The 15093-nt window shown below is 36.4% G+C and overlaps 1 protein-coding gene across 2 annotated transcripts in view; it reads right to left on the bottom strand.

Moving 5' to 3' along the window:
- Positions 1-15093, bottom strand: part of DZIP1 (DAZ interacting zinc finger protein 1) — a 42041-nt gene that overhangs the window by 20585 nt on the left and 6363 nt on the right. For both annotated transcript variants that reach the window (XM_041128706.1, XM_030036587.2), the window contains exons 4-10: positions 11965-12052; positions 10285-10409; positions 7006-7167; positions 6133-6270; positions 4797-4859; positions 3400-3540; positions 889-937 (exon numbers count right to left, since the gene is read on the bottom strand). In XM_041128706.1, the coding sequence (XP_040984640.1) occupies positions 889-937; positions 3400-3540; positions 4797-4859; positions 6133-6270; positions 7006-7167; positions 10285-10409; positions 11965-12052 (766 nt within the window). The remainder of the gene's footprint in view (positions 1-888; positions 938-3399; positions 3541-4796; positions 4860-6132; positions 6271-7005; positions 7168-10284; positions 10410-11964; positions 12053-15093) is intronic.

The following is a 15093-nucleotide window of genomic DNA, read 5'->3' as shown; positions in this document are numbered from 1 at the left end:
GGGGCCTAGAAGCAAATTCGCTTCTGTGCCATGGTCTTATACTTGCCTGTGCTTCAGCATGGCTGAATATGACCATCTCCAGTTGAAAAGCCATACAGCCATACTATTACTATGCTTTCCTAAAACTAACCCACTCCCTACTGTTAGATTCAGTTCAAGCAAACGTTTTGCTAATAGAGCAAGATGGTTTCCAAACTGGGATTAGAATTAATTCAGCTGTCATCTATTGCAATAAACTTATTTCAACTGCAGCATCAACTATTTGTGGTACAGGACTACATCCTAAAACACTATTATCAGGTTTAGCTATTTGTAATGGACTTCAGATGTTAAAGCATTGCACAGACAAAAATATCAGAGTTCTTAAAATTCTCTGAACGTCTGTATCTCAACTGACAAACTAATCAAGTTTGTCTACTCTTTCAGTATTTTCTCTTTGTGAGTTCTGCAGCCTAAGGACAGTCAAGCATAAAGAAACAATTAAAATTACATTTCATAAAGCAAAGCCAAAAGTTGTTTACATAATACAAAATAGAGTTGTGCTGTGGTTTAACCCCAGCCAGCAACTAAGCACCACACAGCCGCTCACTCACTTCCCCCCCCAGCTGAAACCAGGACAAGTTGCTATATTTCACATCTCTTCACTACTCAAGCGATCAGCTTTGTACATTAGAAGTCCTTACAGCTGCAAAACATGAACTTCGCAATTCATGGCATGGAAACAGGTAGGTACCCTGTGAAACACAAATAAATTGCCAGTACTGATTTGACTTCAATATTCAGTTAGTAAAGTTGATGTCTATACTTTTTAATGAATTGTAACATTTGTTTCAGCCAAGCTGCTGAAATTAGAAACAAAATCTGCTTTTTCTTACAGTTTGTACTTACCATCATATGGTTTAATGCTTGCAACTGATCTTGTGGACAATTCTTTTATCTAAAAGAGAAAAGACAGATACATGAATAGTTACAAAAGTAAGCAATCAATATCTAGAAATGAACATTTAGTACATAATACCTAGTTTCAGTACTATTCCATAACAGAAATTATTGTATGATTTGGGGATAAAAATACTACTTTTGTGGAATTCTATTCTACTGCTTAGTGTATATTTCATTCATGCTTAATGAATGCTGAAGACTTATTTCTGTTTGTTGTCTTATGTGAACTCATGCTTTGTACACCCTGTTATTACAAGCTATAAAGTGAAATGAGAGTGGGGTTATGGGCCACTTCAGCACTTCCAGTTTCAATACTTTCTGCTTCAGCAATTCATGTTCATTTTGCAAGTCTAGCTCCACTCCAGGAAAACACTTAATTACACATTGATTTTAAATGTATGAACAGTTCTCCTGTCTGCTCTACAGTTTTGTCTCTTTGACACACAAGACATGCACTGAACAAAACTGAGAGCATAGAGGAAACAAGCTGGCTGTAATTTGATCTAAAGGAAACGGGAAAGTTGTGAATCCTGTATCATTAAAACAATGTTCTGCACTCCAGTTCCCCAAGCAGAAGCTAAACCCAAACCATACAGACACACAGTCAATGTCAGCTGGAGCTGACACAAGATATTGGACCCTGGTCCTCTTTTATTTATCAGTTTGGTTATAGCCAGTAGTGCCTCAATACATTGTCCATTCACTTTGGACTCCACAAAAGTGTTAGCTATTTCTCAAGCCCTTCCAGCTTCTAGGGATTGAGAATGCAGATCTTCACAATTGTATTTCACAAACACCAAACTCGGATCCCTCCGAACCTATTTTACATCTGTTGTCACACTGTTTTGTTTTAAAAGGTCACTTTAGTCCTAGATAAATTTCTTGCAGTAAGTCCTCTATTGCTCCAGCTATCATATTTGTTAAGGTGGAGATGTAAAAGCTATTATTTGTCTTTCCAACTCTTTAAGCTCTTAAGTATAGGTTTCACATTAATCTCAAAAAAATGTGTAAAATCAGATGTTGATTTGTAAAGAACACACCATCTAATAGAGGAATAGGTTGTAAGGACTGCATAATCATGCCATTGTCTAAACTCCAGACCACCCAGATCTTCACCCATCCATCACCTCAAAAATTCTACAGTTATGTTTGAACAAAAGCATATTTTTAAGAAAAAACAACTCATTTCCAAACAAATAATTTCACAGAATCATAGGCTATCTTAGGTTGGAAGGTACCCATAAGGATCATTGAGTCCAACTCCCTGCTCCTTGCAGGACTACCTAAAACTAAACTATATGACTTAAGAGCATCATCCAGATGCTCCTTGAACTCTGACAGGCTTGGTGCTGTGACCACTTCCCCGGGGAGCCTGTTCCAGTGGCCGACCACCCTCTCAGTGAAAAACCTTTTCCTAATGTCCAATCTGAACTTCCCCTGACACAGTTTCATTCCATTTCCTTGTGTCCTACAGCTGGTCACCAGCAAGAAGAGATCAGCACCTCCCCAACTGCTATCCCCCCTTAAGGAAGTTGTAGACTGTGACGAGGTCACCCCTTGGCCTTCTCTTCTCCAAGATGAACAAGCCAAGTGACCTCAGCTGCTCCCTCCAAGTCTTGCCTTTGAGACCTTTCACCATCTTGGTCGCCCTCCCCTGGACACACTCTAATAGTTTGATGTCCTTCTTATACTGAGGCACCCAAAACTGCACATAGTACTCGAGGTGAGGCCGCACCACTGCGGTGTAGAGTGGGACAATCACCTCCCTTGACCGGCTAGCTAGGCTGTGCTTGATGCACCCCAGGACATGGTTGGCCCTTTTGGCTACCAGGGCACATTGTTGACTCGTATTCAACTTGCCATCAACCCAGACCCCCAGATCTCTTTCCCCAAGGCTGCTCTCCAGCCTCTCGTCACCCAATTTGTACATATAACTAGGACTACCCTGTCCCAGGTGGAGAATCTGACACTTGCTCTTGTTAAATTTCATATGGTAATAATTTAATTAATTATTCTCACAGTGATAAATACGATACTTTATTTTTAGTGTGAGAGGTCATGTATTTTCAGATTTCAAACACCAGATCTCATTACGATTATTTTGTGGCAGATTAAATCCTGTTCACTATCAGAAATTTTTCATCTGTAGAGGCCTTTGGTGACTGCGACCCAGTAATCTTTTAACTTTGTGTTTAACTTATTAAAAACATTCGGTTTATTCAGCCTTTCCTTCTCAATTGTGTTTTAATTCCTGGTTTACATTCTTGTGTCTCTTTTCCAGATCTATTCTTATTTATCAACATAATTTCCAAAATGTAACCAAAATACTATAGCAAGATTATTACCAATTGGGAATATTAAATATGCAACCAGAGAGATATCAAAGACCAAATGCTAGTAAAATGTTTCTCTGTGTCCTATGCTCTCTGAAACACAAGAGTGCTTCACAAAACAGACCTGCTTCTTCTGAGTAATAATCAGATCGTTCTGCTCCTGAAGCCTCTGCCCTAATTCTTCTATCCTCCTCTTGTAGAAGGTGTTATTTTTATTCAGGTCTTCTCTCAGTGATGATTTAAGCTTCTCAATCTGTGACAGTAGCTAGAAAGCAATCAGAAGAAAAGTAACTTCATATTAATAGTATATAAAATATTTTAATGCTATAAAGTTTAAACAAGCAAGTGTCATGCTTAAATATTTTTAACATTTTTTTCAGCAAAAACTTAATGTCTCCTGTGATTTCATTGGGACTTGCATATATTACAAAACAGTTGTCTGGATCATTTTTCATTTATACAAGGAAGACTACCTAAATCTCAATACAAAGAAAGCGACATACAAACACATTCCTGAGATTGCCTAAAAATAAGATTGCAGGACAAAGCATACGACGCTATAAAAATGTTTTGGTTATAGTGTCAAATAATGATATTTTAAGGAGATGAGATGTGAATTTGCATGAAAAACCTAATATATTAGCTCTGAATGTACAAGAAAGGGAACAATATTTTAGGTGCACCAACCCAAAAGTAATACTTACGTTACTCCTCCCTTATTCTATTCTTGCATTGTATGTGGGTGTATCATTAACTACATCCTTTTTGGGGAACGTTCCATGGTTCCTCCCCACTCCTTTCTTGCCAGAGGAGGAGAAGCATTGGTCAGACCACTATGATCTGCTCAGTTCTTACATGGTCACGCAGATGAAAGGAAAATGAAAGGAAAAGAAGCAAGAGAAACAAAGCAGGAAAGAGATTAAAAAGAAATGCAGACATAAAAAAAATCTGAGGAATAAAGCCTTTTATAGTAAAATATATAAACTGATGCAAAATAAAATGCCATGGTGTTTTTTCCTGGAAAAGCTGAACAGATCCTGCATTAGAAAGCTAGAACAGAAAAAGCAGCAAAGAAATGATAGAAAAGAGAAAAAAAGATTGAGACATATGCCATAGGTCCATGGTAGCAGAAGGTACGGGATAGATGAAAGCTACACGTCAGCAAGTTATATCTCAACTCTCCAGCATATCTGCATAACACAGAAAAACACTGTATAACACAAGGCTCACAGAATTAGTTGTAAGATCTTCAAAAGAGAAATACAGTTTCAGGTGCCTGCCAGATTCTTAAATGAAAAATTCTGTTTCAACCCTGGCCTTAACTGAAACGTCAAGATCCTATCATACCAGAAATAAAGAGATAATAAATACATCTAAGAGGACACACTCTAATAAACTCTTGGTTATCTAGGCTTTCTAATCCAACAGGTGTATTACAGCTTATCAAGAACTACTGAATGGGTAAGAAAATAAGAAAAAAAAAATCTCCTTTTAGTTTAAGTGGTTTGCTGTGCCACTTACCAGGGCCTTTTCTGTCTCATGGTCATGATGAAGGGCTTGTATTCTAGACGTCCACTTACTTTCCTGTATAGAGGAAATCAGTATTAATTCCTGTTAACACCACTTTAACATTTAGTTCGATATATGCAGCTTTATTTTTCTAAATAAAGCGTAAATACTGGAAAGATTATTGACATGAAACTTGAGTAACCCCATATTTAAGACCTAGAACAGTCATCAGCATGTTTTATACATCCGAGTGTGGTTTTCTTACCAATCACTCTAGAAACTATGCATTTGCTCCTTGATTTGTATACATAGTGACTGTGAGTGAGAAATACACAAGTACTTTGACACATCTCTGTGTATTAACAATAAGAGTTGTAAGAGCAGGGTTTTTTCCCCCCAAATAATGTCATTTCAAGCACTCATTAACAGTGTATTTTGTGTAATGATGATTAAAAAAGTATTAATATATGAGTTTTAGACTGAATGGAATTTTCTTTGATGAAATAAAAAGCATGAAGTAAAACTCACTAAGTTTTCCACATCTTCGAGCAGAAATGACTAAACTTCTGGATGATACCAGCAATGATGATACAAAAACCTTCACATCCCAAGAACCATGAAATATATAATGCGTGTCTCAAAGTATCAAAAAAAAAGGATTAAAAAGGTTTGTGGGTATTTCCAAAGGCCTCAGAACTAATTTTTTTTTTTTTTTTTTTTTAATAGGAACAACCTGGATATGCAGGCAAATCTCAGAACGATGCGATGACCTTGGCCTCAGTGGCCCTTCCTAGCTCAGTCTTTCCTATAGGTGGGACTTTGGATTGTCCAACAGATTTGCACTAGCGCCAGCATCTGTGCTCGTCAGATGATACAGTGCCAATACAGAAGTTGCACCTGACAAGCTCAAGTGCTTCATATGGCTCAAAAGCCACAGGTTGACAAATCCTGTCAGAAAGTTTCTTAAGATTTTTTTTCGTCTTGGAAAATGGAAAATTCCAATTTTTCCATGAGTGGCCTCACAGATCATCAGACATAAATGGCTTGTTAGAGCCTTCAGGAATTGAACAGCAATCATACTTGGTAAAGCTAAATATATTTAATAATAAAGAATATGAGAAGATCAATCAATAAATAACAATTTATTTATAAAGGATAAGGGAAATAATTCCTTGATTTTCATTATAGAGATTGTACTAAATAGTAATAAATCTTTAAAAACAGCTATTGCAGACATTGAGAGGGATGAGAATTCTACTTACGGATTTAAAATCCTACTCAGAGATGTAAAAAAATGAAACGAACACAAGTAGTCTGTCAAAAGCAATACATTAAGTTACAGTGTTACCTGTTTTTCAAGAAGTTTAACCACATTGTGATAATCCTGAGGACTCTGAGGTTTCTCTTCTGTAAATTCCTGGCTGTCTTTCAGCGTCCCTAAATTGGATTTTTGTTGCATATTGGATTTTTGTAATTCTAACAGTTGCTAAAAGGAGGGGGGGGAAAAATGAAGACCTGAATGTGTATACAGACTTTGTTTTCTAAAACTGCATTTAATACAAAATTTTCTTTAAACATAACTACACAGATTGCATCAGACACTTCTCACATTTCTCATGAATTAAGCATTTATCAAATTCCATGTAATAATTAATATATACATCTAACACAAATATACCTTGCAAATATACACAGGAACTAGCAGCTACAAAATATAAGCTGCTCTGGTAATGGCTTACGTATTTGCTTTCTGACCCACCTACGCTTTTACAATTCTCTTTCTAGTCAAAACTCTGGAAAGCATTTCCAGAGCATCTTTTGAAAATGTATGCAGTTCTGCTGTCAGGACTATAATGAAGAGGTTAGTCCCCATGCCAGTTATGAGAATATTAGTATAATGGGTGCCTAACAGACAGCAACAATTAACAATATCTACTAATCTATAAACAGGCACTCATAGGTTGAGGAATAAGAAAAAACTGACTTAGTTGCTGAACACATAATTCGTTCATCCAAAACAATGCTATTAAAAAAAGAACTGAAATTATGTTAATAAAGTACCAGTATACAAAGATACAATTATGGCTATCATTCAACCATTGTTTTTAAAGTTTTGTAATAAGACCTCCAAGATGACATCACATTTCAAATATGTGAAGTTCACTACCATTTACTGTAAGGGACTCATGCCTTAAAATGTTGGAAAATTTAAATCACTTACATTTTCTAATGTTGAATTTCTTGAAGATAACTCCTTAAGCTCTTTCATAAACATCTGTTTCACTTTTCCTATTTCATCAGCCAATTTCTCTTTTTCCTCCTCTTTCCATCTGTGAAATGATTGTAGAATTTCTTCTTCTTTTGATTTTTGCTGTTCACATTCCTGAAATTATTTTTAAAACATTATTTGTTATTTTTCCCTACATGCAATACTAATTCAAACACCCAATCTATGTGTGGGAAGCAGTCGCTTTCAGTGGCCAACACTGTGACATCAAAAAACATGGAAGAACACCAGTTTCTGAGGAATTCTGGGGTAGCAAACTATATATTTTGCTAGCAAAACAAGTACCCTTCAAGCAGTTTTTGTAATTCATTAGTTTTCATTGAATAACACATGAATGACCTTTCTTGGTCATATCAAAGGTCCACCTAGTTCAGCATCCTGTTTCTCACAGAGACCATAAGCGTATTGGTGGGAAAGGATAATACCAGGGCAAGCAAACATGCACGTTCCCCTTAATAGTCTCCAAGCTGCCAGTTGTTTTCAGCGCAGAGGACTTCCTCAGCTTGATACAGTTTTGTAAACTTAGTAACCTTTGATACATTTCTCCCAATATACTTTTGCAGTGGTCTCTTGTGGCTGTGTCAGCTTTTAGCAACTGCAACACCTTTTGCCAATGAGCTCCAGGGTCTACTACAAGTTGCAAGAAGATCCAGGTACTTTATTTTTGTTTGAATCTGGCTCCTGCTAGGTTCATTTGATAGATGCTAGGTCCTGAACTGGAAAAAAGAGTGAATGATTGATACCTATTCATTCTGTGTCACTCATGACTTCTCAGACACCAGTATCTCAGCCTCCATCCCCACCAAGCTGTTGTCTCTTTTTCAGACTGACGACTCATGCTCAGTCATTCTAAATACAGACGATCATCCCTGGAGCCCATCTCCATAACTTTTATAATTCTATCGTATCCTTTTTGAGATGAAGGGACTAGACCTACACACAGTATTTAGGCTGTGGCTTGCATCGTGATTTTTCAGAATAATTTGTAATACTTGATTTTCTTTGCTGGCTGCTACTAATCACTGGGCTGACATTTCCCTGGAACTATGTGTCACAACCTTAAGATCTTGCCCTTCAGTAATAACACTCAGCTCAGAAACCATCATTTTGTAGATGAATTTAGAAATATTTTTCCCCATATACATTTACCCTACTTTATCTGTTAAATTACTTTTACCATTCCATTACCTAGTCACTCATTTTTGTATAGTCCTCAACTTGTTCAAAGTCCTGCACTTCACTGTCTAGAATATACTCACTTTTTAGGCAACCCCTACATCTTTCCATCACAGCATTCACTCTGAATTTGTTCTCTGACTAACTATAACAAGCAATCATCATAGACTTATGAAGAATAGGCTCTTCTGTATCCTTTCACCTCAAAGGAGTAGAAGGCACCAAGAATTGGAAGCATGACAGTTTTTATCCAAATTCCCTCCAGTAGTGGTTCTCCTAGAAAAACACAGGGGAAAGATCTCCTGCTCTTTCAATCAAAAGACAAGAAGATACCTCAATTGACGGTGTATGTCAGTCATGGCAGACAAACTACACCAGTCACACTTCACATTTCTATCTTCCCTGACATCCCAGAAAAAACACAGAAGCTTTGAAAGCTTCTTGTTGTGTAACACCGCAGGCTGTAGCTTCAGGACATTTCAGGCAGTCCCCTTGTAGTTAGGAGTCTCAGCTAAGACAAGTGACTTCAAAATAGGCCCCTAAGGCACCAAAAAAATCTATGCTGCGCAGTTATGAATACTCCAAGTTCCATCTCATAAGAAAAACAACGCTTCAGGGGCAGGAGAAATATGTTATAGATGTACCTCTCAAAACTGAGGCACAGAATAAATGAGTAGAATACCTAGCAGATGTCCACATAGGGCCAAGGCTCATTATTCTGACCCTGCTTGCACTCCTAGGTGAAACTCTAACCACGCTCTTCATTTGGTCATCCAGTTACTTTTGAAAACAGAAAAAAAACAGGAAGCTGAATGATCTTGGGAGAGGGGAACAGGAGGACTGAAGAAAGGAGAGTCTGAAGCTGTGTTCAGGAAAAGAAACACTGCATGTTTTACAGGAGACGAGCTTTTCCTCTGAAAACAAGGAAGAAAATAATTAATGATGGCGATGTTTTGTTGATTCCCTTTAAATTAAAAATGTAGTGTTTCTTTCCAAACTTAGCGGTCGGATTTATGTTTGAACGTGCTCAAACTCCACAAAGAAGTTCTGAATATTGGGTGATATATTAAGACAAGGTTCTCACAGGTTATGTTAACAGCCGCAAACCGCTGCTTTTGAATGTGATACAGGGCAAACTGCAATACCAAGATCAACATCTAAATGAATCATTAGAAGTATCTTGTCTCTTATGCGAAGAATTTTCTCCTTCGTGAATCACAAAACCCCCCCTCTTTAAAAAAATTTCCATCCCTATTTTGACAGAAAATTATCTGATTGTATGTATTTAAACAGAAGTGAAACCTGTGAGATGATCTGAAATAACCAAGCTTTTAAAAAAACAAAACCAGGTAACTTAGAGACTTTTTTTTCTCTTTATGAGCTAGTAAGCACTACCACAAGACTCAATATCATCTTATAGCCTTGCATGTGATTACAAACAGACAATTACTGCTTTTAATTCATTCTGTTTTAAGCCTTTTTATTCACACAGCAGTAGCTAAGATTACTTTCTTCTTTGGCTCTCTGGTCAACCAAATTCTAAGCATTTAAAGACCAACATGCAAGGTCTAGATTGCTTTGTTTCTTATCAATCTCTCTTCCTTGACTGCTTTACACCTCTGTTAGACAGTAAAGCTGCTCACAGCAAAGAATAAATCTTACTCAGTTTATGAAGCCACATATAAAATCAGACATATAAAAGAAACATTTAATCATTAAAAAAATCATAATATTAAAAATAGCTTATACTTCACCACAGCAAGGCAATTTTACCTGCTCCAATAACAGGCCACACTTATGAACTGGGAAGTGCTAAAAGAAGTGTTGTCTTAAGTATTCATTTAAAGTATGTCTAAAACAAAAGGAAGGAGAACGCAGATGTTCAAAATTATGAGGCGGCGAGGGGGAGATAGGATCTAATGCCCAAGCACCATGGCTGCCAGGCATGCAAGCTGTTCTGTTCCAGTTAAAAAACGAGCGAACACAGTTCAAAGTACTAATTGTTTTGAGAGGTTCATATTATTTACTACATATTACCTTAGAAAACCTGACCATATTAGCCTGTTGTTCAGCCTCTAACTGGGACTTGGTGAGCTGCAACTGCTCCTTCAGTTTATCAATCTCATCCTGCAATTTGTCTGTCTTTGCTTTCCTCTTCTGTTCTGTTTGAAAGAAACACAGATTTTAAAAATGTTTGTTGTGATTTCTGGAAATGGGATACTGCAAATGTGTTTCTATAATGTTTCAATAACATCTTCATGAAGTGTGACTCTCGTAGACCATTTTCCCTTCCACTACCATGATTCTCCAAAGACGCTTTTAAATACATATGTTCTCTGGACTGCTAACATTATCCTCAAAGACTGAAAAATACTGATACTACTGAAATGTGAAATAGTTTATGAAATATTTACAAGAAGAAGTATTATATACTCTTAATTTCAAAGGAATCTAAGCAACACAGGCTCAAAAAAGGATGTATGAAGGACAAAGTGAACCTCAATTATTCAGTTTGGTTAAGTTTAATTTATTCTAAATAACTTTTGTAAGAAGTCCGTTTGGAATACAACTCACTATTTATCTGGAATGAGTCAGAGGGAATGTCACTGTAATAAAACATGTTAATATATGCAAAAATTATAATAATCTTTAATCGTGAAACATTTTATCAATTTACCAAGGATTTACTAGCCCATCATCTGGGAATCTGAGCATAATGCAGAATATTATTTCAGAAATAACTGCATGGAGTATTTCCCTCAGCCATTTCAGACGAATTCTTTATATGATAATTAGTTCAACTGGTTCTGCAGCATCTTCCACTATGATTTTTATCAAGTGTAAAGTGCACAAGAGCTTCTTTCTTCTTCCAATATATTAACACTTTCTCAGACGCTTAATCAGACCCTTCTCACTGTTCCTGCTGTTTTATTTGTCTGACAAGCTACAGTTCAGACCTTGCTAGATTCTTCCCACTCTTTCTCCTCCCAAATGCTCTTTTTTCCTAACTCATTTCTAATCACTGCCATTTGTCAATACTTGTTAGTCCTTAGCAATAAATCATAAGCATGCAGCCTAACAGGAAGGAGGGAATTTAGAGATGAACGAAACAACCTTTGAGAGCAATGTTTTTCAAACTAAACATTTTTCAATTAAGAGAGACAAAAGTATATAAATAAGTGGTATAGCAACCAAGATTATAATGATACATGAATTTAAATTATTCTTGACAGTTTCTTTTTCTCACTATATTTTACAGTTAGTTTAGTTCAGAAGAGCCTGATCCTATTCAATCTGATTTCAGGCGAGTTGGATTATTTCTGTACTGATAATTCACATATATTCACAAAATTTGTTTTCCTTAGGGCAACTAGTTCCTTTTACCCACACCTTCACAACACACATACCTGAAGAGAAACTGTGCTCTGAACTCTGCTGCTGACTAAAGTATTCAATGAAAATGTTAGTTTGAAAAAGTACTGTAAATATGGCATACAATTTTTTGTTAATTATTTTTCGGAGACTCAAACATATGTTGCCCAATACATTTTGTCAGTCAGTGTTGCTTGCATTCACACAAATTGGTATCTGCCACCTAAAAATGGAATGCGAAAATCATTCTTCCCAGTTACACAAAAGCATGGACTGCACATCCTCACTATATTTACACTTTTCTAAACTATTTATCTTTTTTTTTTATAACATTAAATTACATACCAATCTGAGATTCTTCCAAAGGATGACGCCTTTGCATGTGACTTTGTAAAAAGGAGTAGTTCATAAAAGCCTTTTCACAAAACTGACACTACAAAAACCAGATAAAAACATTTTAGTTATTATTAGTAACATCTGTTTGGTAAGTATAGTGGTTAAGGTTATTAGGTTTTGTCCAGATGTCAAAAGTAGGTAACTAATAAAATTCCATTTCACAAGAATAGTGACTAAAACTCTCACAATGCCAAATTTCTGTAAAGTTATTATTTGTGTTATTTAATGTCTCTCAGTGATGCTCATGGGCAAGACTCCCATTGTGCTAGCACCATACAAACTCTGAACAAAAAAGACTCTGATCAAGTAAGTTTAAATTCAGATATAAACCGCAGATAAGAGATGAATATAGGTAGGTAGAGAAGTACAAGGAGAAGGTAAGACAACACTATTCAGCAAAATACACACCAGCTCCAGCCAAGCAGCTGCTCAGGTATTCTTAAGACTTATGTCACAGCAAAAGAGAGCACCATACAGTTGGAAAAAAAACCAATAAAGATGGATTTGAATATACATAAGCAAGTTGTAAGATGACAATACTAGAAGGACCATAGATATGTAAAAAGGTCAGACATTTCAACCAAAATAAGGTAACAATACACAATTTTGCAAGAAAAGGTACGTACATACATTACTGTGCTACCTAGCATGCTTCTGAAGTGTAAAACTGTTTAAATTACTGTTCCTATAATTTACTTATTATTTTTTAATTTGTATTTTAAGTTATATTTTAAGTCAAACTGGGATCCTACCCATTTTAAAAGATATTTTTCTTCAACTTCAAAGTACATTCAACTAATGTTCAGAGTATTAAAAACAGATGGGTAGTACAAGGACAGAAACTACATCCACAGATTTTGCAACATACTGGTAAGACTGTGAATCAAAGCTCCTAATCACTTTAGGTAGGGTTGCTTGTTACTTCTTTCTTATACTTTTTTTTTTCTCAAATAAATATACTTTAACAAGCCACAAATACTCAGCTGAGTCCTTTTTCCTCATCAGTGTGATATGACTGTAAAAGACTGACTTAAAAGATTCAAGACCTTGTCACATAATCAAATTCCCAGATTTCATCTAATATTTAAAATACTGCCACTGATATGTCAGGTAGGCTATTAAACACGGTTATCTTTCAGCAAACACTAAAGCCATGAATTATTAAGACAAATTTTGTTGGACAAATGCAAAAAAGTGCTAACATAAAACAAAAGTAAGGAGATAGAGTATGGTAGCAAAGCATTGCTGCCAACCAAGAGGGAGCTTACAGTGTAACAGATTGCACATGATTTATGAAATGAAATTGGCTGTGAAATAATGTTATCCATTCAAGCACAAACTTCATGTCAGTTTGACTTGCTGGTAGTAGAAGAAAGCTCTTACTGCAGGAGACAGGATTAACACAGGCAATATTTAGGTTTTGAATTATGTAACATTATTCTTGCAACTACTTTTCACAGTGTTAGACACAATATGCACTTTATGCCTTCATTGTGCATGAGAAAGTAAGATTAAAAATTATTATTTAAAATTAAGTTTGTATTAGTCAGATGAAAATATTGACCAACGAGTCTTAAATTTGTAGGTACCAGTACCATTTTATAGTAGTGTGGTTGAGCTTAATTGGTGGTGGGTTAAAGGCATTAAATCTGAATTCCAAAGCATGGTTACATCAGACATAAAGTATGCCCCCACTAAAAAAGGCAAGCAACTACTTACAGGCGTGTTTGCTAAACTGCCAAAACTTAAAGGGGATGAAACCTGAACTACCCTTTCAGGAACACCAGCAAAACCCTTATTAGCTGGCACTGCAGATCAGCCAAGATCATGGTACAGATAAATAATACAAAATTAGTGTTTACTGATCACACTGCTGCCCTGCATTTACAAACCCTAGGAAGAGTTTATCTCTGGCATTCACACAGAATCCTGAAAACACTGTAGGAACTGCAGGAACTGTTCAACATCACTCCCTGACCTCACTTTTCCCATGGGAACCTAAATAACTTCTAGAGACAAGAATTTACTACCAGAGAGGAAAAAAGAGGGGAGGCAGATGTTTACTTTATATGAAATTAAACTAGAAATGGGAAATGGCTTTCCATTCCTGCTTTATTGTAAATGCTACTGAACAGAAGATTAGTGATGAGCCAAGTTCACTACCATGTTCTTCAGCTTCCACTAAGACAGTTGTATCCTACAAATATTTCAGGAAAACTTGGTAACATTTAACTGGCAGTCACGGTATGATAATTACTTAAGTTGACACATAAAATTATGCATGCAATCAGTTTTCTTTTGCAACACAGGACAGACAAACTGCTCTGTAAATTGCATAAATGCTTTTTAAGATGATACAACATTAGCAGCTTGTCCTTAAGACTAACACTCAAATGAACGCATTGAGAGAAGGTTCCCATGAAGTCTACTATATGTATAGCTCCGCTCTTGGGGCATAAGGTATCTTTTCCCTTACAGAAACGCTTGAGCCAACTTAGCTGATGTCTGAAAAAATTAAACTTTGCCGGCCTGCTGAAATGGGTATTATACTGTGGAATAAGTTGGTACATACTATAAGAAAACTCGCATTGGTTCTGTACTGCAACTGTTCCATGATTAAGGAGAATTTTAACAATCAGGACTGCTAGTATCCCAAGAATTAAAAAAAAAAGAAAAAAAAGAAAAAAAAGAAAACTATAACTTTAAACATTAGACACAAAGAGCTAGCCTGAAATCATGTCAAGTCTGTGTCCACTATACTCTCTAGACTTCAGACTACATTTGAAGCTGCAGCCCGCATTCCTGAGACCTGTTGCAAAATGCTGAAGCTGAAAAATACTTAAATCAAACTATTACGCCCAGAACACAAAAACCCCTCCCCCCAAAACAGTGCCATGACACAGAGAGTCAGAACAGCAATGTACTAAGGCTCTTAGGGAAGACCCTTAAGGAACAGATTGTTGTGGAGTTAGGGATGAGCTACCCCACTGAGGCTGTTTACTGTCATGCTTGAGTCACTTCTGAGTCACACACACAAGCAGAAACTTTGTGCCTGGAGAACGTTACTGCAGGAAAGTG

The sequence above is a fragment of the Aquila chrysaetos genome, chromosome 14, assembly GCF_900496995.4.
Source record: "Aquila chrysaetos chrysaetos chromosome 14, bAquChr1.4, whole genome shotgun sequence".
In the NCBI taxonomy this organism is placed as follows: Eukaryota; Metazoa; Chordata; class Aves; order Accipitriformes; family Accipitridae; genus Aquila; species Aquila chrysaetos.
This window is presented reverse-complemented; position numbering and strand designations above follow the sequence as displayed.